The sequence below is a fragment of the Somniosus microcephalus genome, chromosome 11, assembly GCF_052327205.1.
Source record: "Somniosus microcephalus isolate GS21.2 chromosome 11, FLI_Smic_1.0, whole genome shotgun sequence".
NCBI lineage: Eukaryota > Metazoa > Chordata > Chondrichthyes > Squaliformes > Somniosidae > Somniosus > Somniosus microcephalus.
The window spans coordinates 42,654,605-42,680,758 of NC_140997.1; the positions used below are offsets into that span (position 1 = coordinate 42,654,605).

Sequence of the window (26,154 nt, forward strand, 5' to 3'; positions counted from 1 at the left end):
CTAACTTTTGGTGAGCAGGCCACATTTTGCTAATCAGATTTAAATAGAAGAAAATAAACAAAATGCTGAAAAACCAAGAAAAAAAAGAGCCCCCTGACCTCAAAACATCAAGCAGTTCTTTCAGATACTGACAGACCTGCTGTATATTTCCTTTTTCATATCGAGATAGATATACATCAATTTTGAGCATCATTTTAATTTTCTTAAGAAGGCAAACAGTCATTTAAAAAAAAACTCCATTTAATCACTTTTCAGAAACTGACGATTTCATCAATGGAAGGAAACAAGATTGCAGATCACCATTCACATTTCAACTAGCTTTACCACTTTAACAATGTGCTATTCCAGTATGATTAACCATAAAAGAAATGCAAAAATAGTTTATTCAACAAATTGGTTACAAAAAATTCACATTTCATATTGAACTTCAAAAATTCAAATCAACTGTAAATAAATTATTTATGAAGACAGGTGTTAAATATTGGGAGTTGCAACTTTTTGTCCTCTGTCCACAATTTACATTATGATACATGATGTACTGTTAGCCCTTGATATACAAGAAAACTTAAAGGGTGACTTGGCACACGTGGTTTGCAGAATTACAAGTATTATTGAATTATACAAGAAGGCTTCCTCCGGATGAAAAAGCAATTACTTTCCTGGGTGAAGTTTGAGAAGGAGGAAGGATGTTTAATTAAAGGAGAAATGTAAAAGTTACAAATGCAGGCAAATCGGTTGCTTAAAGACATGAATGTGTTAATTATAGTAATTAGTACTGAACAATACCCTTACTGAATGGTAATCAGTCCTAGCAGATTAGCTCCTACACAGTTGCATAGAGCAAGTGTTGGCTTTTCTCTTTATACAGATTTAATATTTTAGTTCTTCAAACTGAATTATACAGTCATTTCTGAACATTTTGTTTCAGTATGTGGTTGCAAATACCTAGAAACTGAAAGTGTATTTACAAATATGTACACCGTTAATACTTCTGTTGCAATAAGTTGCTCTTGGGCTTGTAATGTGACTGCTCCATTTTAGTCGCAAATGTTCATGGTACTTCAGTTTCCAAGCGCCGCACCTCCTTGACTACCAGGTCAATATTTATGATTGGATTGAAGTACAAAGCCCAGTAAAATAAACAGTCACAAACAAATTGAGGAATTATTGGCCACAAAATAGCAACAAGGATTCCTTGGCTTGATACCTTCCAGAAATGACTCCACATTTTCTGAGGAATCGTCCTAGAAGAGAACATTTCAATTATTTGCACGATCCATGGATAAAAGGTTATTAGAATACTAATTTAGGTCCAAAATAAGACGTTGTAAAATTGGATAGGATGTGGGGTTAGAAGCTCAGCTCAAATGTCAAAACAGGATGCCAAAGTTGCAAATGGTCTGGTTCAGCCCAAGACAGTGGCCACGGAGGGGAACGGAATCAGTTTGCAAGGGAGAAGAGTTTGTGGTCGGGACCGAAGATGATGAATTTTGAAGAAATTATGAATCATCTGAGACTTGATGCGAGACAACCAGTCTGACAACACAGATGTCAAGGGGTCAACAGGTCATTAGCATACAATGTGAAAGATAGCCCTGCACCCACAGATGATATTGCTGACATGAACCAGGTCAATGAAAAGGACAGGGCCATGGGTAAATCCCTGGCGAATGAGGAGGCAGCTGTGCAGGAGAAGGATGACAAGTCATTGATGAAGATGGACTGGATACATTTGGATAGGTAGGAGTGGAAGCATGGAAGGATAGTCCTGTGTAGCTGGGCAACGGAGGAAGATGATGTGGTCAACTGTGTCAAACATTGGAGGATCAAGGAGGACGATGGATGATGCATCACAGTCACGGTCATAAACAATGTCATTTATGACTTTGGCTAGGGTAATTTTGGCAAAGATAAACATCCATGACAAAGTACATTTTTAAAATCAGTGTAATAAAGATAATGGCCCTGAATTTGCAGTCGGCGGCGTAGCTGTGGAGTATGCCGCCAACATCTGCAGTTACCTCGTGAGAACCCCACTTCGAGAAGTTGCTGTCAAACACAGCAAAGTTGTGCCCCACGGATCCCAGGGGCGCACCGTTGTGCGTGTGCAAACCTGGGATCCTTTCACTTCCCGACTCTTAGGCAATCAGGAAACAGAGGAGATTGCCGATTTGCCCACAACTCATTTTAAATAATTTAGCAGCCAGAAATACTATTTTATTCATAAATTACGATCGTTGCAATAGTATTTAATACACAAACCAAGATTTCAACATCAATAGAATTCGATCAAACACTGAATACAGGAAACTTTGTGCTATCCGGCACCGAGCTGTCGCCGTTCCCTCAAAACTGCCGGACACACCAGCGCTAATGTTGAAACATAGAGATTTTCAGCTCCGTGAGAATCAACAAACCCTGTTGCTTAGCAACAGCTTCTAAACAGTCAGCAAGCTTCTCTAGCTGAAGCTGTTGCTTAGCTACAGACCTTGCAGAGCTTGACTGTTGAGGAAAAAAGCAACGAAAAGAAAAAAAACAGCCCCCGATTGTTGCCGGTGGCTCGAGCTTGCCGGACATTTAACCTCCGGATAACACAAAGTTTCCTGTAGTCTTGAAATACTTTTTACTGGAGGTGTCCTTAAAACTATAAAACTCGATTAGGATGCTTTTTATACAAAGCACGCAGCTGAATTAACATCGGCCCTTTAATTCTGGGCCATGACAACATAAACCTATAATTACAGACTTATAGTCCTAACAAATTTGTTTCTCCTCCATTAGACTAACTTTTGATTAATTTAAATAAGTTGATTAAATGTGAGTTTAAATGTCTGATAACATGAGGAAATCATGAAAGTGAATTAAATCCCATCTAAATAGAAGTTGGGAAATAATTAAACCGAAACTACAAAAGGGCAGCAAAGACGGTGACACAAAAAGGCCCCATTTTCAAACTCAAACAAATGAAAGTTTCTTCAAAGTTTGTATCTGCTAGACACGAACCAGTGCCTCATTGTTATGGGCTGCAGCATAAACTAATACAATTTTCTCATCTCCTCCCCTCTCCTTATGCTGTGGCACAGGCTTCTTGCGCCTGTTTGCACAGATGTAAAAATTCTCAGGGTAATTAATGCGCAGTAGGTGGGCAATTAGCCCAACTTTTCGCCAGCACGTTCATTTGAATGAGGAGGTGAAACATGCAGCGAAGTCTATGTGCAGTCGGAACTTGACAGATTGCAGGTTCGGGATGTAGCGCATGCGCTTACTTGCGGTCAATTTCAAAGGTGGTAGGAAGGCGTACTCAGAGTACGCCATCATACCAAACACAAATTCAGGGCCAATTTTGGGAACAGAAGGTGGAAAGATTCATTACTCTGATGAATGTTTATACTAATTAAAACAGAAAATTATTCTAAAGCATTTTAAAAGGAAATCTTAAACATAAAGTACATGGAATTTGTACAATAGTGGTTTCTTTTAAAATATACTGATGATTTAAAATTAAATAAATCAGACCCCAGAACATTTAAAGGTGATAAATTCTTTACAGAACTCCATTCATCTCCCATTTGATTGTTTTTCTGTATCTCCTTGTTTGCACTAGTTAAGACATTATTGATATTCAGAGGAAAGGAATAAAGGTAGATAGTATTTTAGCCTGTAGATTCCCATACATCATTCAGTTATTTACTCAAATTTCAGAAGAGAATCACTTTTAGTTACTCATTAACAACTTCAACTCATCTACCTGAGTCCTCCTCTTGACCAGAGTCTCCAGAATGCAAAGCCTTCCAGGACCGATAGAAGCATTGCATTGACGATTATAAAACGTGATGTCCAGTAGTGCATGTCCAACCAATCCCAAGCAAATTCAGCAATTAATTGATATGGTATCAGGCAGTATTTCACAAGGAACTCGGCCCACTGCTTCAAGCTGATATCATCAGACTTTAAAAAGAAAGATTGGCAAAGTAATTGCACATATTCAGGAAAATCCAAAAATAGAGCTTTCATAAGTGAAATTCCAAAATATCTTTCACGAGATTAATTCAGTAAAGAACTGTAATGACAAACCACTTACATTTGTAAACAAAACGATGCAGAAAATAGGTAGTTATAGCATTAATCATATTCTTAGAGAACAGGAAAACCACAATAGGTACCAGAAGAATTAGTTTATTTAAAAATATCACCCGTCAGTTCACTGACTGGTGGGTCTCCTGTGCCGTTGATCGCACCACATACCTTAGGCTGAGGCCAAACAGTGCCGTCAGGGGAGACGGGAGAAAGGAAAATGGAGGTGCAGATGGAAGGTTTAGGCATCTTGCTGCTGAGTTTGGGGCTGTACTAGGCCAAGAGACCATTAGGTTGGGGTCAGGGAAGGGATGAAGTCAAATATGGTGAGGTGCACGGGCAGCAGTCAGCCCTCAAATGCACAATGGAGATGGTCTGTGTAAAGTCAGTGGGCGAGTGGGAAGATGGCAGGACAACAGGCCACGGCAAGCTCAGCGCCATGGCAGGGGAAATGATTTAAAAGTGAGCTTTATTTCTTTCAACATGCTGGTTATTAATACAAATGAAAATGAGGTCATTAAAAGTTATAATCTACTTTAACGTTAATAATGGCCAGGATACAGGAAACCCTCATGGTGGTTGCATCTCAGATTTGTTTTTATTGGTAAAATGCATCGGAGAATCACAAAATGACCAAACGGCATTCCAGACATGGTTCTGGGATGATTGATTGTTGTGTCCCTTTGACGATACATTTTTTTATAGATGCAAGAATAATTAGATGGAGTCCTAGTCAACTCCACGCTTCTGTGCATCACAGGCAACAGGGAGTATACACTCTTTAAAATGTACAGTACTTGACTTAATCCTGGTCGTCCAATTTAGGGCTCAAGTGTGGAAGGGTACACCTTCAGGGAAAATCACAACTGAAAACCCAAGGGCAAAAGTGTGGCAATAAGTAGCATATATGGAGAGAGCAGAAGTCAGTCCCTCTAGAAAGGTTGATGGCATTCCAAACATGGGTAAACATTCTCTAGCTCACACAAGACAGACTATTTGGTCAAGTATCAAAGAGTTGCCAGCACCCGTGAAACCATACCCATGCCAATTAGCTATGAAACACTACCAAGATGCTCCATTTAAAACCAAAAGATGACTAGTTCACCAGAGAAGCTTAAAATCTTGGAGTTACCAAATGATGCTGTAGCTATAGACAGGTTTATAGGAGTACCACTCACCCTGATAAGGAGTTAAAGTCAACAATTATCTGGGAGCAAATTAAGACTGACCTCAGCACAAATGCAAGTATGAAGCCAAGTGCAAAGGTGAAAAGAAAGCGAGTTTGCAAGGTTCAGACAATTACCAACAATGGAATTAGCTTTCATGTGTCTAGATTGGTAATAAGTTTTTTTTTTGCAGTAATAGAACATTAGCAATTTAGTACATTCACCAATATAAATAGATTATTTCCTTAAATAATTGCTTCATTTAGGAAGCAAGTAACAAAATGCCTGTACTACTTACCCAGTACTTGCGAAAAATATCTGCCTCCTCAGTCATCTCTATTTTCTCAGGAGAAATGGTGTGGATAAGTGGCAGAAATATTTCTGAGTAATCAAACAGGTAGAGATACAGCATGGTCAGCCGTGGAGAGCTCTTCAGTGCATACAGCAGAAACAGTGACTTGCCTACATGCATTGCCTGAAAAAATAAGTATTTGTATTCGACAGCAACCAGAGAAGAAAAAAACTTACTGAATTTAAAGTTAATTTTAGACAATTAAAGCTATGTAAGGATCAGAACAAAAGTTAGCACAACTCCATCAACTAGCCAGTCACAATATAATGCATATTAAAAAAAATAGAACCCAAATGTTAACACATTAGGAATATCAGTTAAAATAGAGGTACATGGTTGTATATCTCAGACTGACAGTATGCAAAATGCACCTCCTATGGTACAAAGCCTAACACTGAGAACTTCAGATTAACAAATTTAAATCCCTCATTAAGGCACATATAAAACAAAAACAAATAGTGCTAATTCATTGCACCTTTAGAAAAAAAAGATACTATACAGACTGCTTCATTTCAAAAACAGTTACCTTGTATTCCCAGAGATTCTGAGGGGGTTTGACTCCAAGTGCTTTTACATTGTCCAATTCCATTAGAATGGCTTTCCTATGAAGCTCTCTCTCAATGTTGAAAGGGGGCTTTGAAAACTCGTCTTCACCTAGAGTCAATAATAGCCTAAAGTACATTTAATAGAAGAATAGAAAGCTTTTGAATAAACAATCTAGACTAGAGATTTCACTCTAATGCAATTTGATAAATCTTCTGTCAAATCGGTCTCAATATGCAGATATTCAACACTTATCCAACTATACTGCACTGGTCTAACCTTTTGCGTTAAAAGGTTGTATTAAATCAGTTATCTTTACTGCTCGGTAGAACAAGAATAAAATAAAATCCTCTTAAAATAATCAATCATTCAGATTTGTGCTATCTTGGATTCCTTCAACCAGACAATTCTGTTCAGGTCCCAAAATGAACAGGCAAATTGCTCTCAAGTAAAAAATTATCTTCTGAAAACCACCTACACTGGAGATAAAGTTAGTTCCAAACAGCCAGGACTGTGATAGGCAAGACTTTGGTATGAGAAGCTTTTGACCAGCAGTCTTGTCAACTGAAACTGTTGCATAGCAGGAAATGGCTTCAGTAGGCAAACAGTTTCCCCTGCGAGTCCTACTCTGAGCAAGAGCGCGAGATGAACAGACCAACGACTCAGTATTCTAAGTGCTCAGTGATGGATTGGCCGAGATGTACGCATCTCAGCTCCACATAATGCGAAAGATAAGCTCCACATAATGCGAAAGATAATGAGATTTTCCAATTTGCGATGGTATGGAATTATAGGACAGAGAAGCATGCACCCGAAATTCCTCTCAATGCTACTAGTGGGAGAAGTGCCAGAGTCCACAATTACACTGGAGGCAGTGACCTTGTATAGCTGAATTCAAAAAGTAAGTCTCACCTTCCATTAACTTCTTCTTCCAAAAACCTCTCTTTGTAAACAGTAGCCCATTGACCCAACTGCTCTAACCAGAGAGTGACTTCTTTTGCAGTCCATTTAGTCACCGGTTTGTGTACAAGAAGATCTTGTTCAGTCTCTCTGCTCCAGAGATAAACTAGAAACACCACCTAGCACAAGAAATAACCAAGACAAAGAACTTCAGTATTAATAGCCCTAGAATAGCAATTCAGTTGGCATCACCTTTTAATGTCCTGCCTTTTAAAATGGTATTCACAATTATGAATGTACAAGTTCTTTAAATGCAATGTTACACTGGACCCTCAAACAGGACAATGTTTATCGTATATCGAACGCTGGAAAATGCAGGGAATATGCAAACATTAAACTCATGGTACTATAGTCCATTAGAAATCAAGGGAAACAACTTTCTACTAGGGGTTTTCACTTGAAAACTGACCAGCCTACTATTTCCACCACTGCCCCCTCACCCCCCAATTTACATTAACGGCTAGTAAAATTGCCGGCTGCGAGCATAGAAGCGGAGAACCCCAGCCATAGTGTATACATTTGACAAAGTGTGGCAAAATCAGTTATAATTGACAGACAGAAAAAATAATATGTAGTCATTTGGGAATCTATCATAATCAGTACAAAGACAAAAGGAACTGTATTCAAAAAGTTTAGGGATAAAGATCACTACAGTCAAGCCCATGTAAGTGAAAAGAGAATAAAATCTCAAGGCATAAATCCCTTTTCCAATGATAGCTGCCTCTGTTAAATGAATAAAATCATTAATTTCAAAAGCAAAATACTGTGGATGGTGGAAAGATTCAGCAAGTCAGGCAGTATCTGTGGAGAGAGAAAGAGTTAACATTTCGGGTCGATGACCTTTCATTGGAAATCAAAGTTGTACTGCCTCACTAAAGCCAATGTGTTGGGCCTTTTTTTTGCCAATCCATGTGTTAAGTTCTTTTAAAAAGCAGTTTTGTCTAGGTGTGAAAATTGCCAAGTAACCAATTCAGTGATGTTTTAGAGTCCTTTTCACCTCATCACGTGCTAGGGCTCAAAAACTTTTGACAATCGATGTGGCAAGTGCTTTGGTTTAGGTACAAATCCTTTGGCAACCAACTGTGTCAGATACTCTGAATAATGAAAACACCACCTCTAAAGGTTCTTTCTCTTGCTGATGAGGAGAAAGTAATAGTGATGCTAAATGGGCCAAAGGTTTCTCAGGTTATCAGAGAAATCGTTAAAAGGCTGTCATACACCAAACTTAACAAAATTGTTGTGCTGCACTGTAATTTGTATATTGTAATGAAGCAAATAACAAATACACTTTGCATTGAAATAAACAGGCTGCGCACAACAAAGACAGTTTAGAAGGAACATGGACTGTGACCGTTTTTACAGTACTGTCATTGCAATCCAGTTTGCATTCCATTCTTAGCTTCTTGCCAATCTTGATATTAACAGTTAAAATGGATAAAAGAATAGAATGGTTAAGTGATGAAAGATTTTGCCAAATTTTCTCTACTACAGAAAACCGTTTTGTTTACTTAAGATAGCTATTGGAGAACACCCTGTAATGTAAATGGGATATAAATGTTTTTTTAATGAAAGAAAAAATATTAATGAAGTGATTATACATGCTGCAGTAATTTTAGTAATCACACAAAATGGTTATCCAATCACTCAGCTGGAGCATAAAGGGATACGTGTATGGACACTATTACAACAGGATTCTAAAAACATATACTTACTGCCACACAGGTTAAAGAAGTTAGTACTCCTGAGAAAAAGCCACCTCCTCGTCGCCATTCCCCCGAGTGGTTGAAAGCTCTTGATTGTTCATTACCATATTTCTGGAAAGCCAAAATGCTTTTTGAGATTTTTACGTTGTTCTGTGTCTCCTCCTGTCGTCGTGTGACATCATCAGGGAACAGCATCTCAACAGCATCCCTAGAAAAAGGGGGGGGGGGGGGAGAAATAAAGAAACAAAAAGCAAATATGACGACTCAAACACGTAAACATTTGACTGGCTATAAAAAGAGAAACCCTACAGTACAAGTCGGCATGAAGGTTGAAAATAGAGATAAATCAAGAAGTAGCTAGCATTAATAAAACAGCAACTAATGGCAAATTCTGTAGGTCTTCTGCATTTTCTTGTTAGTGATCGGTTATGAAACAAATAATAATGAAATATAAATCAAAGATATACATGTGCAATTTTGATTGAAACAAATTCTTCACCCTCATAATGGCTGAGTGGGTAAAAGCACTGCTTCATATGACACCAAGCCATACAAACCAGGTTCAATTCTTCATCTGAGGCACATTTGCAAACTTTAAGCCAAGGCTGCAACAATTGGCTTCAGAGCAAAATAAAAGCTGGTTCCTGTTCCAGATCACGATTACATAGAATATACAAGCACAGAAACAGGCCATTCAGCCCATGCTGGTGTTTATGCTCCACTCGAGCCTCCTCCCATCCGTCCTCATCTATCAGCAGAACCCTTTATTCCATCATATGCTTATCTAGCTTCCCCTTAAATGCATCTACACTATTTACTCCAACTACTCTCTGTGGTAGTGAATTCACATCACTCTCTGGATAAAGAAGTTTCTTCTGAATTCCCAATTTGATTTCTTGGTGACCATCTTAGATTGATGGCCTCTAGCTTTGCTCTTCCCCACAAGTGGAAACACTCCGTTTGTATGCAGTGACCCCCGACTGGAAAGTCCCCATGTTTGGTCATTGGCTGAAGACATGAGAAGGCTCAGCTGTTATATTCTTGGAAGTCCAAATGCCTGTCAAAGTTCACTGCTCGGGCGCAAACATCAATAATGCCTAATTGGACCAAGACCTGGAGGGTTGCCAGTGTCCATGCAACTGTGCCCCAGCATCAGTCAGTGACTTCAGGAGATGAGGGGAGAAAGAAAATGGAGGGGAAAAAATCCGGGTAATGTTCTAAAAATCCAAATGTGCAAATAATGAAATAGTTAAACATTTTAAATGCCTGGATTAGTCCCCTATCAAATTGCACTCAAAAAGAAAACAAATTAAAATAGTTAGCCCAGGTAGAAAATCCAATTCTTAGAATGTTTAGGCTGCTTACTTGGTAAGCTTTATAATGAAGACTGAAAGACAAAGCAAGAGGGAAATATGAAAAACTCCAGATCATGAAAAAAAGCTTGAATTCCCAAATTTTTTTTTAAAAAGAGGGTCTTTTAGTGCTAGATACCTCCTCAACCCCCTTTTCAAAATGAAGGGGGAAAAAATACAACTACCCCAATTGCCAAAAGCCTGAACACACTCTGGTTATATCAACCAGCTTAAAAGACCAATAGAGACTAAGGGAAGACTAGCAGGAAATTAAATTAGCAGAGCAACATTATAAAAGCATAGTTATGAGGAGTCTCGCATCACTAGATCATTAAATCTGACGTCCAATTCCTGTGTTTCACCCAGTTCAAATTCCCAAGCTAGCGAGCAAATAACAGCAATGCACCCCATCTTGATTCTGCAAGCAAGATGAAGGAGCTAGACCAGACAGCAATCAATCATGCTCATACAGGATTTAATTTGAAGATGTGCACAGCCTTCGTATATGGACTTATAGCTAAAGAGGTCGCGTACATAAATAGTGACAAACGAGAATCAAGGAGGTGTTTTGAAGTTGAAGTGAATCAAACTGTCTATTCGAAGGCTCAGATCAACATTGGCAAAGATCCTAATCAAATGAACATATAATGGAATACAATGTACCAATAATCAAAGGCAAGGGAGTCACAGCTAAAACTTTGTAGACTGTCAATTCCATTACCCAATATAAAAAACAAACTTATTTTAGGAATGTTTTTGTACAGTGTGTAAAGAATAAAGTGCAACATATCCATATATTCAACAATAAAAATATTGGTACACTAGTTTTCAGCAATTTCATGGCCAGTACTGATCGGGAGAATGGTTGTCTTCCTAGCATGACATTTTCAACTGATTTTTTGGGGGAACTACAAAAAGAAAATCCCTCCAAGACTGTTACCAGGGTCATAAGTAGAATATAAAATTGTGTGTCAAACTGAGAGAGATGTCATACAGACAGACTGCTGCCTGGTAATCAGCTGAACCTTTCTGTAGTAATCACTATTCATTGTTCCATGGACAAACACTGTGCTCAAAACACAATGAGACTAAAACATTTTATCCATCACTGATCAATGATAACTGCTGCTCATTGGCAACCATGTGACCATAATACATACAAGCGTAACAGCATCACAATGCAGCTTCAGCTGTTTTTTTGGCTACAAAATTATTTGCCTCAAAAATAGATTAAACATAAATTGTGAGGGTAGTGCAACTGCGGATAACATTGCTAGCGAAAAGTAAAACTGTGCAAACTTCAGACATGCAGACAAAAGTGAACTACGTTCAACAGTACTAGACCTGCAAGCAAAAGCTAGCACATGGAAAAATAATGTACCTATGATCATACAGTAGAAAAGGGAATCACCATTAAAAGCTTAGTGTCAATTCCACACCCCCATACAAAAAGCAAAAAAAGACAAAATTACTTCAATTATACATAGTGTTTTGTTGCATTCAATAGGAATTCATCTAATTCATTTATCTTATTATGCTCTGAGCTTCTGAAAGACATCTTGTTCAAAATTTGACCGTACCTTAAGACAATGTTGACTTTAGGAAATCCCTCCCATTTCTCTCTGCATTCTGGGCATTCTGTTTTCCTGGAAGCATCCCACCACAGCGCCAAGCAATGCCGGCAGAAACTGTGTCCACAGTTCAAAGTAGTTGGGTTTACTAAAATTTCATAGCAGCAATGGCAGGAAAATTCATTGGCAGAGAGCTGACAGGATGGTTCTGGTAATGTGTTGTCCTCCAGCTCCTCCCACTGTTCCTTGTATTTTTGCCGATTGCGGAATCCTACATCACCCTCCATTCGATTACAACTGAAGTTTTGCAGGCTTGATTTTCTTATCGTAGCATCAGGAATCTGTAATTAAGTATATTAGGACATATCTTAATTGCATTGTCAACTAAAGCAAACGGCTTCATTTTTTCCTTTCTGAAACCATTAAGTACTCCAGGTCATGTACGGGATTAGTATATTTTTTATTCGTTTATGGGATGTGGGCGTCGGTGGCAAGGCCAGCATTTATTGCCCATCCCCAATTGCCCTGGAGAAGGTGGTGGTGAGCCACCTTCTTGAACCGCTGCAGTCCGTGTTGTGAAGGTACTCCCACAGTGCCGTTAGGGAGGGAGATTCAGGATTTTGACCCAGTGACGATGAAGGATCGACGATATACTTCTAAGTCAGGATGGTGTGCGACTTGGAGGGAACTTGGAGGTGGTGGTGTTCCCATGCGCCTGCTGCACGTTTCCTTCTAGTCCACAGAAAGTCCACAGAAACCCCACAGTGCAGATAGAGGCCATTTCAGCCCATCGAGCCTGCACCGACACATATCCCACCCGGTCCCCGTAACCCCTACACCAACACATATCCCACCCTATCCCCGTAACCCCACGTATTTAATCCCCCTAACACTAAGGGTCAATTTATCATAGCCAATCAACCTAACCCGCACATCTTTGGACTGTGGGAGGAAACCGGAGCACCCGGAGGAAACCCACGCAAACACGGGGAGAATGTGCAAACTCCACACAGACAGTCACCCGAGGCTGGATTCGAACCCGGGTCCCTGGCGCTGTGAGGCAACAGTGCTAACCACTATGCCACCGTAGGTGGCAGGGTTTGGGAGGTGCTGTCGAAGAAGCCTTGGTGAGTTGCTGCAGTGCATCTTGTAGATGGTACACACTTTCAGAAGGCTTTCGATAAGGTCCCGCATAACAGATTAGCGTGCAAAGTTAAAGCACATGAGATTGGGGGTAAGGTACTGACTTGGATAGAGAACTGGTTGGCAGACAGGAAGCAAAGACTTGGAATAAACGGGTCTTTTTCCAAGTGGCAGGCAGTGACTATTGGGGTACCGCAGGGATCAGTGCTAGGACCCCAGCTATTCACAATATATATTAATGATCTAGACGAGGGAACTAGATGTAATATCTCCAAGTTTGCAGATGACACAAAGCTGGATGGGCGTGTGTGCTGTGAGGAGGATGCAGAGAAACTCCAATATGATTTGGACAGGTTGGGTGATTGGGCAGAGGCATGGCAGAGGCAGTATAATGTGGACAAATGCAAGGTTATCCACTTTGGTGGCAAAAACAGGAAGGCAAATTATCTGAACGGCAATAGATTGGAAAAGGGGAAGTGCAACGAGACCTGGGTGTCCTTGTGCACCAGTCGCTGAAGGTAAGCATGCAGGTGCAGCAGGCGGTTAAGGCAGCAAATGGTAGGTTGGCCTTCATAGCGAGAGGATTCGAGTACAGGAGCAAGGATGTGTTGCTGCAGTTGCACAGGGCCTTGGTGAGACCACACCTTGAGTAGTGTGTGCAGTTTTGGTCGCCTTATCTGAGGAAGGATGTTCTTGCCATCGAGGGAGTGCAGCGAAGATTCACCAGACTGATACCTGGGATGGCAAGAATGACGTATGAGGAGAGATTGGGACGATTGGGCTTGTATTCACTAGAGTTTAGAAGAATGAGAGGGGATCTCATTGAAACTTATAAAATTCTAACAGGACTAGACAGACTAGATGCAGGAAGGATGTTCCCGATGGTGGGGGAGTCCAGAACTAGGAGATCACAGTCTAAGGATAAGGGCCAAGCCATTTAGGACAGAGATGAGGAGGAATTTCTTCACCCAGAGAGTGGTGAACCTGTGGAATTCTCTACCACAGAAGGCAGTGGAGGCCAATTCAATAAATTTATTCAAGAAGGAGTTAGATATATTTCTTAAGGCTAAAGGGATTAAGGGATATGGGGAGAAAGCAGGGACAGGGTACTGAATTTGGATGATCAGCCGTGATCTCATTAAATGGCGGAACAGGCTCGAGGGGCCAAATGGCCTACTCCTATCTTCTATGTTTCTATGCAGCCACGGTACACCGGTGGTGGAGGGAGTGAATGTTTAAGGTGGTGAATAGGGTGCTAATCAAGTGGGCTGCTTTGTCCTGGATGGTGTCGAGCTTCTTGAGTGTTGTTGGAGCTGCACTCATCCAGGCAAGTGGAGAGTATTCCATCACACTCCTGACTTGTGCCTTGTAGATGGTGGAAAGGCTATGGGGAGTCAGAAGGTGAGACATTCGCCGCAGAATACCTAGCCTCTGACCTGCTCTTGTTGCCACAGTATTTATGTGGCTGGTCCAGTTAAGTTTCTGGTCAATGGTGACCCCCAGGATGTTGATGGTGGGGGATTCGGTGATGGTAATATTGTTGAATGTCAAGGGGAGGTGGTTAGACTCTTGCTTGTTGGAGATAGTCATTGCCTGGCACTTCTGTGGCGTGAATGTTACCTGCCAGTTATCAGCCCAAGCCTGAACGTCGTCCAGGTCTTGTTGCATGCGGGCATGGACTGCTTATCTGAGGAGTTGTGAATGGTGCTGAACACTCTGCAGTCATCAGCGAACATCCCCATTTCTGACCTTATGATGGAGGGAAGGTCATTGATGAAGCAGCTGAAGATGGTTGGGCCTAGGACACTGCCCTGAGGAACTCCTGCAGCGATGTCCTGGGGCTGTGATGATTGATCTTCAACCACCACAACCATCTTCCTTTGTGCTAGGTAGGACTCCAGCCAATGGAGCGTTTTCATCCGATTCCCATTGACTTTAGTTTTAATAGGGCTCCTTGATGCTTCCTCTACCCACACTGACTACCCCACCCCCCAACAAGTACAGTTGTGTAATAGTTATGGTACTGGAGTAGCAAGTCAGAGGTTGTGAATTCAAGTCCCACCATGGAAAGTTGTGAAATTGAATTCAATAAATCTAATATGTGGGCTAGCACCAGTAAACACAAAAACTGCTAGATTGCTGTAAGAACTCAATTGGTTTATCAATGTCCTTCAGGGAAGGGAACCTGCCATCCCCAAACTGCTCTGGTCTATATATGTCTAGTCCACACTATTTGGATGACTCTTAATGCCCTCTGAAGTCTAGCAAGTCTCTCAGCTGCAGAGGGACTAGAGAGTTGGGCAATAAATGCAGCTTTGTCAGTGTCACCATGACCCAATAACAGAAAAAACGTCATCGTTATTATCTGCATCAGCCATCCTTATGGTGCTAATTTAATGCATTTAGTGTTGAATTATGGACAGTTTTGCACTGGATCAGAACCAGTAGGAACATGTTCCAATTAGGACATCCAGTTTTCAAATATATTTTCCTCTCCTACGTCAGCACCAGAGGTGAAAGAATAGTTACTACTGAGGAAGACTGTGGCAAAATACAAGATGACATCAACAACAACTTGCATTTATATAGCGCCTTTAACGTAGTAAAGCGTCCCAAGGCGTTTCACAGGAGCGTTATCATGCCAAATTTGACACCGAGCTACACAAGGAGATATTAGGGCAGATGACAAGGTAGGTTTTAAGGAGCGTCTTAAAGGAGGAAAGAGAGGTAGAGAGGCGGAGAGGCGGAGAGGTTTGGGGAGGGAATTCCAGAGTGGAGGGCCTCAACAGCCGAAGGCACCACCGCCAATGGTGGAGCGATTAAAATCGGGAATGCGCAAGAGGCCAGATTTGGAGGAGTGCAGATAATTAGAGATAGGGAGGGGCGAGGCCATAGACAGATTTGAAAATAAGGATAATAATTTTAAAATCGAGGCGTTGCTTAACTGGGAGCCAATGTAGGTCAGCGAGCAAGGGGTGATGGGTGAACGGGTCTTGGTGCGAGTTAGGACGCAAAATCATTTAAAGTACCTACACAAGTTAACAAAGCCACAAAATGTGCAAACAAAGCACTGGGGTTCATTTCTAGAAAATTAGAATTCAAAAGCAGGAAGTTATGTTAAACTTATATGGAATGGTTAGATCAAAACCACTTAAATTAAAGAGACTATCTACAATTTGAAATAACTAACCTGCACTAACAGAAAATACCATTGGAACATTGTCATGGATGTAAATCTAGGTTTTGGAACACTGCCTAATCACAGAATAGTTCCCTTTCTGCAAAATATTCAATTTCCCATAGCATCCATCTTCATGGCCTCCAATCGTGATTGCCTATTCAGCACAAAATGGCAGCCGGTTGTGTGCTGTGGATGCATACCCAAGAGCACAGTTATGGTTACACGTTTTGTCCAAGATTCTTAGAGTCAGGAAAGGCCAGACTGGCTGGATTCAAACTTAAGTCTTGAATGCAAAAAGACAGTGTACAAATCCATATGTTATGTTTCAGTTTTTGTTTTTAAAGCTACAGCTCTAGTGACAAAAATGTATTCCTCTGGCTAATGTCTTATCACTTCTATCCAGTCTGGCTTACATATGACTCCAGTCATACACTATGTCCTAATGCCCTCTGAAGTGGCCAAGCAAGCCACGCAGCTGTAAAACCAATTGCAACTTGGGATGGACCTTACCAGTGTCACACACGTCCCAAGAACAAATTAAAAACACCGCTCCACTTTAACAGCAGAGTAACACATTGTACTTAATAATCATTATAAAACAGCACATCATCTGACTTACTGTGAGCAATACAATGGGAAATCAGCTAATAATAAATATTTCAATTTATATAGTGCCTTAATGCATTGAAACATCTCAACATGCATCATGCAGTGACTTACCTAGGCAAACATAGCAACCAGTCTGGACCACCAGCATCCCACAAACAGCAATGAGGTGAACAACCAGTTGATCTGTTTTTTGGCGATATTGCTTGTAGAAAGAATGTTTGCCAGGATACCGGGAGAAATCTCCTGTTCTTCCTCGAATCGCATCCTACATCAACCTGTACCATCAAAATAGGCAAACGTGATCTCAGTTTTAATTTATCAAAAACACAACATCTCCAACAAGTCAACATTCCATCAGTACTGTGCTAGAGTATAAGGTTAGATTAAAAGTGCAAATCCTAATTTGGGGCTCAAACCCACAACTTTGACCCAGTGATAAGTGCTACAAAAAAATATAAATACAAAAGGCAGCCAATCAACCCAAGTAATCTTCCAATCATGGTATCTACAATCCTCTTGAATGAGTCCAGAGTTTTTGTCTCCATTACCGAAGCAGGAAGACCACCATCAGGTTTTAATCACTCCTTGTGTGAAGTGCTACCTGACATCAACCCTGAGCTTGCCGTACCAGTTTATACCTATGTCCAATTCTCCTGCACATCATTTAACTTCAAATAGTGTTCAAGATGAACCTTTTCTATTGTGTTTCCTATCTTATACAGCTCTATACCAAGTGAGCACAAGATCATCTACAGTTATTTTGTGACCTAGAAAGTAAAAGAACAGTCAAGCAAGACCATGCCATTGGATCAAATACAGTATGATATAAACATGAGAGGATATGAAGTGGCTGAAACACAAATACAAGTTGTGTTTAACACTAGTAACAAATCTGGGAACTGATGCAGTAAGAGAAGTATACTTATGATTAGGAGCCACTCACTGTTCAGGAGTATGGGAGTTAACTTACACTTTATTTATTTTCCTGCATGACAATAATCACTACATTGAAAAAAGTAAAACACTGAAGAGCTTCGAGAGATTTAAACATGACAAGGTCCTACATACATGCAAATATAAAGCATATTTTGTTTACACTACCAGACTTCCTTTTCTTAAAACAGTCAACAGAAGAACATTAATTTATTTTGTTAAACCATTCACTGTGTCCAAGATTTTTGCTCCAGGCACCTTCACATGACATTACCATGCAATTCATCCCTTTACTGGAAAAAAAAACTAATAAATTACACAGAAGGAATTTATAGAGAAAAAAGTAACCACTCCAACGGAATTCACAGCTATGCCACCTAATAAGTTATCTAGCTGGCTCAAATCCAAGTTATTTAAAATAAATCACCAAAGGTGTAGCCTCTACATGGGTAAATTTACTCTCTGTCCTCCACTCCTTATCTCACTGACATTGCAGATTTTAGTTTAATAGCGAAATACACTATATAAAAGAATGGTTTTGTTTGCAATTATTATATAAAACAAACCCGGTAACACTTTGAGCTCACGAGTATATTGTGCGTCAGCCCTGCGAATAATTCCTGATTAAATAGCTTATAATAAAATGGAGCCCGACAATATGGACCTGAAGTACAAGACCGACAAGAGGCCAATCCCAGCTAGCTAAGCACAGAAAGATGACTTTCCCGGCCCACTGGGAAAGGCTTTAATTTTTATTATTTTTTTAAAGCACAAATACCTTTCAAAATAAATGATCTTTTCTTCATCTCACACCTCGCCCCACATCAAGGTCCCGTGAACCGCCTACCCCAGTTACGCCGCCATTAAAGTTTCAGCTAAAAAAAAATCCCCTGACAACAAACTGCCCCGTCACTCCCGGACCGTCCTCCCGGCCCATTGGAGCACTGCCTTCCGTGCCAACCAATCATACCCTGCGGCTGCGTCAGGCCAGGCGGTGAGTGGCTGCAGTCCACATCAATCAAACGTTGTCAAAAACTCGTAACAACGATCTCCCACCCTCAACGCGATGACGTAATGATGAATCCAGTCCGGTATTTGAAACTCACCTTCCTCGACACTCGCCTTTATCTTATCCAAGATAAAAAAACCGGTCCGGACTTTCGAATTGATCTGTGGCAGGGAGCAGAGAGCTCACTAACTTTTGACTGCACTGAAAAATGGCACTTCTCGTTTTAACAAAGGATCCGAACCCCAAACATTAATGGCCCGTAATTTGTGGTCATCGATCCCGGTGGCAAAAACTTTAGGTTTCTCAACATGTAATGTAGCGCTGTCATTAGGGAATTCCGAGCAGAATGCAGCCGTGATGTCAGCAAGCTATCTAAGCAGCAAATCACATTGAAGAATTCTCACAGACAGCAAACCAGGAAATGAAAAGCACTGTCCATGTCACAGAGAGTGAAATATAGATTGGGACATATGAACAAACTTTCAAAAATATATATTTTTTAAATCTAGTAATTTTTAACATAATGAGAAATTTGACACTCCACGAATATAAAAATTAGTTTTCCAGTCAATAAGCTATTAAAACCCCAGTTACACCTATTCTAACAAGGCTTAACATTTAATGGGGTATTTAATAGCGATATTAGCCTGGAAAAGCTCAAGTTTTTGTCAGTTCCACAGATTTCACTGATTGCCAACTATGGGGAAGGGAGTCCACAGCGCAGTCCATGTGCAGCAGTAAATGACTGACCACAACTTCAGGATTTCTGCGTTTAGATGACAGGTCGCCATCATCCGCAAAATCCGGGCCTATGTGTCTTTTCTCTCCAGATGCTGGCAGATCGCCAGTGTATTTTCAGCATGTTCTGTTTCTATTTCAGATTTCCAACATTTGCAGGTTTTTGTTTGAATCCACTTAAAGTTTTACATTGTACAGAGACACCAACACTCCTCACTCACCATTTCTCAGAATCTAAATCAGGTGCAATGACCCGTTCAATATAAATCAATCCTGAATTACAAAACAGATATTTCTCATTTTGGTCACATGATGTGAAAAATGAAATCTGTTTGTCTCGCTGCTCATGCAACTGTTTCCTTATTTGTTTCATACTCTCTAATTCCTGTTTCCTCCTGTCCTTCTGATGGTCTACTAACCTTTCCTTTCACTAAAACACAATAAAAACAGAAAATCTGTGCATTCCAAGCCAGGTTGACTTAATACTCTGAATATATCTAATGACTGAAATAAAATGTAAAGATCAAATTAATTATCAAAACATATGGCATAGTTCCCATTAAAAAGTGCCTCAGGATATACAAATGGGAAATAAATTTACAACTTTGACAAACAGACTTAAATTTTTTTAAGAACACGTAAAATGTCTTTAATCATTAATGGCTTCCAACCTTTGCATAGAAACTGGCATGAGTGCACAATAAGTTGAGTAAAACTATTCCAAGAACATAAAAACAACAAAAAATAGCTTTGCAAGGATGGACAGAAAAAGAGGATGGATAGCAGACAGATTTTTTTTTAACTATAGATTGAGGAATATAATCACTACAATTACAATACTCCCAGATCTTTTTATTAGGTTTAAAAAAAAATTTTGACACTACCTAAAGGAAGTACACAGATGCCGACATTCATTCAGCAATATGACATTGACATTGATGCCCTGAACAGATAGCCCCCTAAAGCTATAAAAAAGTCACAAACATTTCTTTAAAGCAATTGCATATCCACAATTGCACAAGCATAGCTGTTCTGAAATAACAACAGAGAATGCTGGAAAAACTCAGCAGGTCAGGCAACATCCGTGGAGAGGAATTTGTTCTGTTCTGGTATTGCTGCCAGTGTTCCAAATCTGGCTCTACAGTATAAATGGGGAATGTTCAGAACACAAAAAACCATGTCATATTGCATATGATTCAGCAACATGAATGGGTGCTGCCTTCACAGGACTTAAAACAGGTGCAAATCTGCATTTATACCAACCTGCAGTGTTCTAAGCTAAGTCAGCAATTTAACCCATGTGTCATCTTGTTAGCATTTCACCAGAGACACTTTTTTTTTCCCCACTGGGATTGGGAGCTGTCAGTATCAATCTAATCAGATTAATTGATAGATGAGTCTAGAAGCTGTCAATCAGATCAGTTAGAGGGCACGCTGGAGCCTGCCAGAACCAATCAGATATTATTTTCTCTCACTATTAGGTGTGTATAACAAGGTGGCAAAAAAGTTTTAAGATAAGCTGATGATTTCTGAGAATCAGGGCTACAGATCTGTAGAAGTACTATATGCATACTGGGTTACCCTCATTCTAGAAGATCTTTGTAACACAGATAAAACATTCACACGTTTTAGTATTTCTAATTCAGATCACTGGTGTTATCCTGAGCTGGACTTGTCAAAGTTTCAGCACAACAGAGTAATTAATGTGCCATGATTTTTGAGCAAGAAACATTGGCCATCTGGTATCTGAAAGAATGTCCCTTATAAAAATGTATTTTATGTCCACCTGAGAGGGCAGATGGGGCCTCAGTTTAACATCTGATCTGTAAAGAACACACCTCCAACAGTGCAGCACTCCCTCAATACTGCACTCAAGTGTTAGCCTACATTTTGTGCTCAAGTCTCTGGAGCAAGACTTAAAACTTACAACCATTCTGACTCAGAGGCAAGAGTACGTCGACTGAGCCACAGCTAACACCTGTGCAGGTAGTTTTTTTGGAGCTGGGATTCGGTGATAGGCCTCACTGTCCCATTTTCTACCCTGGGGCTGGGAGTGGGACTTCAGAAAACGGGTTCTTAACATAAGGACTTTGTTAGCTAGGTAAGAATTTTCCCAAAAAGTTGTTAAATGTGTACTCATGGTTGATGTTATACAGCCATTATTTACTTCGTCATTGTTCTTTACTCAGTAGGTGGCACTGTTTCTATGCAATGAATATAGGGAGAGTAACATTTTTCATATTGATGTAATTTTCTGTGTGGATTTTCTGATGTTAGATTTGTTGTGGGAATTATGTGGCCTATTTACTGCTCATCAAGTTGAAGAATGGTAGAAAATTACATAGGATATACAGAACAGAAACAGGCCATTCGGCCCAACCAGTCCATGCCAGCGTTTATGCTCCACTCGAGTCTCCTCCCGTCTTTTCTCATCTAAATCTATCAGCTTAACCCTCTATTCCCTTCTCCCTCATATGCTTGTCTAGCCTCCCCTTAAAGGCATCTATACTTTTCACTTCAACCATCTTCTTCTTGGGCAGTCCCTCGGAACTGAGGATGACTTGCTTCCACATTAAAAATGAGTTCTCAGGTGACTGATGAGTCCAATGTGGGACCTACAATCTCTGTCACAGGTGGGGCAAACGGTGGTTAAAGGGGCAGGTGGGTGGGGTGCTTGGGTTGACGCGCGCTCCTTGCGCTTGGCTTCCGCTTGCTCCCGGCGAAGAGACTCGAGGTGTTTGGCGCCTTCCCGGATGCTTCTCTTCCACTTTGTGCAGTCTTGGACCATGGATTCCCAGGTGTCAGTGGGGATGTTGCACTTTTTCAAGGAGGCTTTGAGGGTGTCCTTGAAGTGTTTCCTCTGCCCACCTGGGACTCTCTTGCCGTGTCGGAGCTCCGAGTAGAGCGCTTGTTTTGGGAGTCTCGTATCGGGCATGCGGACGAGGTGACCTATCCATCAGAGCTGATCAAGCGTGGTCAAAGCTTCGATGCTGGGGATGTTGGCCTGAGCGAGAACACTGACGTTGGTGCGCCTATCCTGCCAATGGATTTGCAGAGCACTTCCTGTGGTAGCGAGTTCCACATTCTCACCACTCTTAGGTAAAGAAGTTTCTTCTGAATTCCCTATTAGATTTCTTGGTGACTATCTTATATTGATGGCCTCTCATTATGCTCTTCCCACAAGTGGAAACATTCTCTCTGTATCCACTCTATCAAAAGCTTTCATAATTTTAAAGACTTCTATTAGGTCACCTCTCAGCCTTCTTTTTTCAAGAGAAAAGAGACCCAGCCTGTTCATCCTTTCCAGATATGTATACCCTTGCATTTCTGCTATCATCCTTGTAAATCTTCTCTGCACCCGCTCCAGTGCCTCTATATCCTTTTTATAATATGGTGACCAGAACTGTGCGCAGTAATCCAAGTGTGGTCTAACCAAGGTTCGATACAGGTTTAGCATAACTTCCCTACTTTTCAATTCTGTAACTCTAGAATTAAACCCGTGTGCTTGGTTTTCTTTTTTATGGCCTTGCTATCCTGTGTTTTGTGTATTTGTACTCTGAGATCCCATTGTTCCTCTACCCCACCTAGACTCGCACACTCCAAATAATATGTGACCTCCCTATTCTTCCTACCAAAATGTAATACCTCACATTTATCTGTGTTGAACTTCATTTGCCAATATATGCCCATTCTGTAAGTTTATTAATGTCCTCCTGTAATTTGTTGCAGTCCTCCTCAGTATTGACTATCACCCCCAATTTGGTGTCATCCATAAATTTAGAAATTGTGTTTTTGATTCCAAAGTCTAAATCGTTAATATAAATTGTGAACAACAGTGGTCCCAGCACTGATCCTTGTGGAATACCACTACCCACCTTCTGCCACTGTGAATAGCTACCTTTTACCCCTACTCTCTGCCTTGAAGCCAGCTAGCTATCCATTCTGCTACTTGTCCCCTGATTCCGCATTCTCGGACCTTGTTCATCAGTCTATTATGGGGTACCTTATCGAGGGCCTTTTCAAAATCTAGATAAATTACATCTACTGCATTACCATTGTCTGCTATCTCTTCAAAAAATTCAATGAGGTTGGTCAAGCAAGACTTTCCCTTTTGAAAACCATGCTGACTATTCATTGCTATGTTTTTGGATTCTAGATGTTCTTCCATTTTCTTCTTTAGTAGGAATTCCATTTTTTTTCCTACCACCGATATTAAGCTGACTGGTCTATAATTCCCTGGACATGTTCTATCCCCCTTCAGCAGTGTCAGCTGTGGCTCAGTTGGTAGCACACTCACTTCTAAGTCAGAAGGTTATGGGTTCAAATCATGCTCCAGGGACTTGAGCACATAAAGCTAGGCTGACATTTCAGTGCAGTGCTGAGGGAGTGCTGCACTGCCAGAGGGTGCTGTCTTTCGGATGAAACATTATAAACCGAGGCCCTGTCTGCTTTCTCAGGTGAATGTAAAAAATCCCATGGCACTATTTTGAAGAGCATGGGAGGTGTCCTGGCCAATATTTATTCCTCAACCAACATAACAAAAACAGATTATCTGGTCATTATCACATTGCTGTTTGTGGGACCTTGCTGTGTGCAAATTAGCTGGTACATTACAACAGTTACTCCACTTCAAATAATACTTCATTGGTTTTAAAGCGCTTTGAGACGTCTGGTGGTCGTGAAAGGTGTTATATAAATGCAAGTCTTTCTTTTCTTAAATATAGGTATTACATTAGCTATCAGCCAGTCCTCTGGCACTATTCCTTTTTCTAACAAATTATTAAATATGTGTAGTAATGCCTCTGCTATCTCTTCCCTAGATTCTTTTAAAATGCGTGGATGCAATCTATCCAGACCAGGGGTTTTATCCTCTTTGATTAGTTTATTTTATTTAATATATTTGATTAGTTTATTTAATATATCCCCTTTTTTTTATTTTTATTTTAAATGCATTTATCTCATCACCAAATGTCATGTCCAGCTGTTCTATCTCCCTGGAAAATACTGAAGCAAAATAATTATTTAATATTTCTGCCATCTCTCTCTCATTACCTGTGGTATTATCCTGTCTATCCCTATTGGCCCTATTCCCATCCCAACCTTCCTTCTTTTATTGATGTGCCTGACGTAATAAAACTCACTACGCACTTGGTTCGAATATAAAGCAAGGCTTTAATCAACTTATTTCAAAACATGGAGGTCTAGTTGTACTTCACTAGTTCCTGTCTTACAAAATGTCTGAGCAAGCTGGGCCCACGCCCGAGTATTTATACTCATTGGACGGCGCCACCAGCTGGCCGTCCAGTGTTATTTCATGAGTCGTTTCTTCATGATGATGAGATTTATAACAGTGCCTGTAAAATATTTTACTCTTTTGTTTTATGTTCCTTGATAATTTAATTTGATAGTTCCTTTGCCTTCCTGGGTTTTTTTTACTTCTCGTCTAATCTCTTCTACGTTATCATGCACTCCACTGCTGTCTATGTACTTAATGTATGCCTCTTTGTTTTCCTTAATTAAACAGACATTTCTCTTTCTACCTCACTCATAGCATTAATGGCACTTTGCCATATTGCTCCATAGTACCCACCTATTAACTCCATTATCAGAAATTATATCTATTTTAAAAATAAGCACAGAAACTACCAGAATATGCAAAAGCAGTCTGCATGTCAATTTCAAGGTAATTCACAAAAACACATTGTTCCAAAAGCCCCCCAAAATCCTATTATACTAAATTCTATTTTACATGACCTGCACAGATTTTCAATGATGACTGGTCAATTTACCGTGGCATTGTACATGGGCAGTGAAGACCAAGTGTAGTATTCAGGTGAAAGGGGCTTAGAGGATAATTGAACCGCGGTGCATAGTGCAGTCCCCATTTTAATGTCATACATTCTGTCCTTATTTTTATATATTTTGACAAACTTTACAGCAATTTAGGAAGCTGATGAGTAGAGTTGGATGCAGCACAGTAGTTTCTCTGAAATACAGGCTGAGGAGCTGGTTGATACAAAGCTGAGGCACTCCAGCACCATCACTGGCAGGAGGGTGTATTTACAATGTGACGGATTTACATTGGCCGTAATAATTTACAGGGCAGTAGTTTGCAAGGAACGGGGTCAAGGGTGGGCTTTTTGAGGAGGGGAGTGATGACGGCAAATTTGAAAGGGAGGGGGAACCATTTACAGTATCAGCTAGCATAGGGGCCAGGAAGGGAAGTTGGGTGGTCAGCAATTTAGTGGGGATAGGGTCAAGAGAGCAGGATGTTTGTATGCCTTTTCTTAATAAAACCATAAGGAGACACTGGGCTGCCCCAGTGTCATCAAAAAAAATCTAACAGAAGTGCCCCTTTTTTAGAAGGGGCACAACTAATAGAAAAATAAACCCTAAAACAAAGGAAACCTTTAAAATTAAATAATAATTACATCTAGTACGTATGTTTGTATGCCTGGACTTTAATCTTGATGAGCAGCGTTCAGTGCTGCTTCTTTTGATGACCCAAATCAACTTTTTACTTAACAAATCAACTGTAAATTAATAAAACTTTAAGTAAAACTTAACAAATTAAATTAAAATGTTGTTGGCCAGAGTGGTGATACACTCCAGTCCCCGAGGTGCCCACCGGTCGCGGAAGGCCTCAAGCTGCGGGCGGACACCGCGTGCTCCATCTCCAGGGTCGCGCGAACATCGCCGCGGAAAAGAGACAGGTAGTCGGTCCGAACGATCCCCGCCCGCTGCCTGGACGCATTCAACGCTGAGTGATGCTAGTGACTGAGTTCCAGTCGAGTGCCACTGACCACGTGTTTGTTTGTGT

The 26,154-nt window shown here is 40.5% G+C and overlaps 1 protein-coding gene across 3 annotated transcripts; it reads right to left on the reverse strand.

The window, feature by feature from the left end:
- Positions 1-222: 222 nt before the first annotated feature.
- LOC147110517 (bifunctional apoptosis regulator-like) lies at positions 223-26,108 on the reverse strand. Of its 3 annotated transcripts, none has more exons than XM_086000558.1 (9): positions 25,963-26,108; positions 16,766-16,929; positions 11,731-12,062; positions 8,808-9,006; positions 7,048-7,214; positions 6,119-6,263; positions 5,539-5,715; positions 3,749-3,948; positions 223-1,244 (listed from the first exon to the last, which is right to left on the reverse strand). In XM_086000558.1, the coding sequence occupies exons 3-9, from the start codon at positions 12,006-12,008 to the stop codon at positions 1,052-1,054; spliced, it is 1,359 nt and encodes a 452-aa protein (XP_085856684.1). In that variant the 5' UTR covers positions 12,009-12,062; positions 16,766-16,929; positions 25,963-26,108; the 3' UTR covers positions 223-1,051. The 3 variants fall into 3 exon arrangements, with proteins under 3 accessions (XP_085856684.1, XP_085856685.1, XP_085856683.1); XM_086000559.1 differs by lacking the exon at positions 25,963-26,108 and adding an exon at positions 18,694-18,831; XM_086000557.1 differs by lacking the exon at positions 25,963-26,108 and adding an exon at positions 18,366-18,519.
- Between the last annotated feature and the right edge of the window lie 46 nt (positions 26,109-26,154).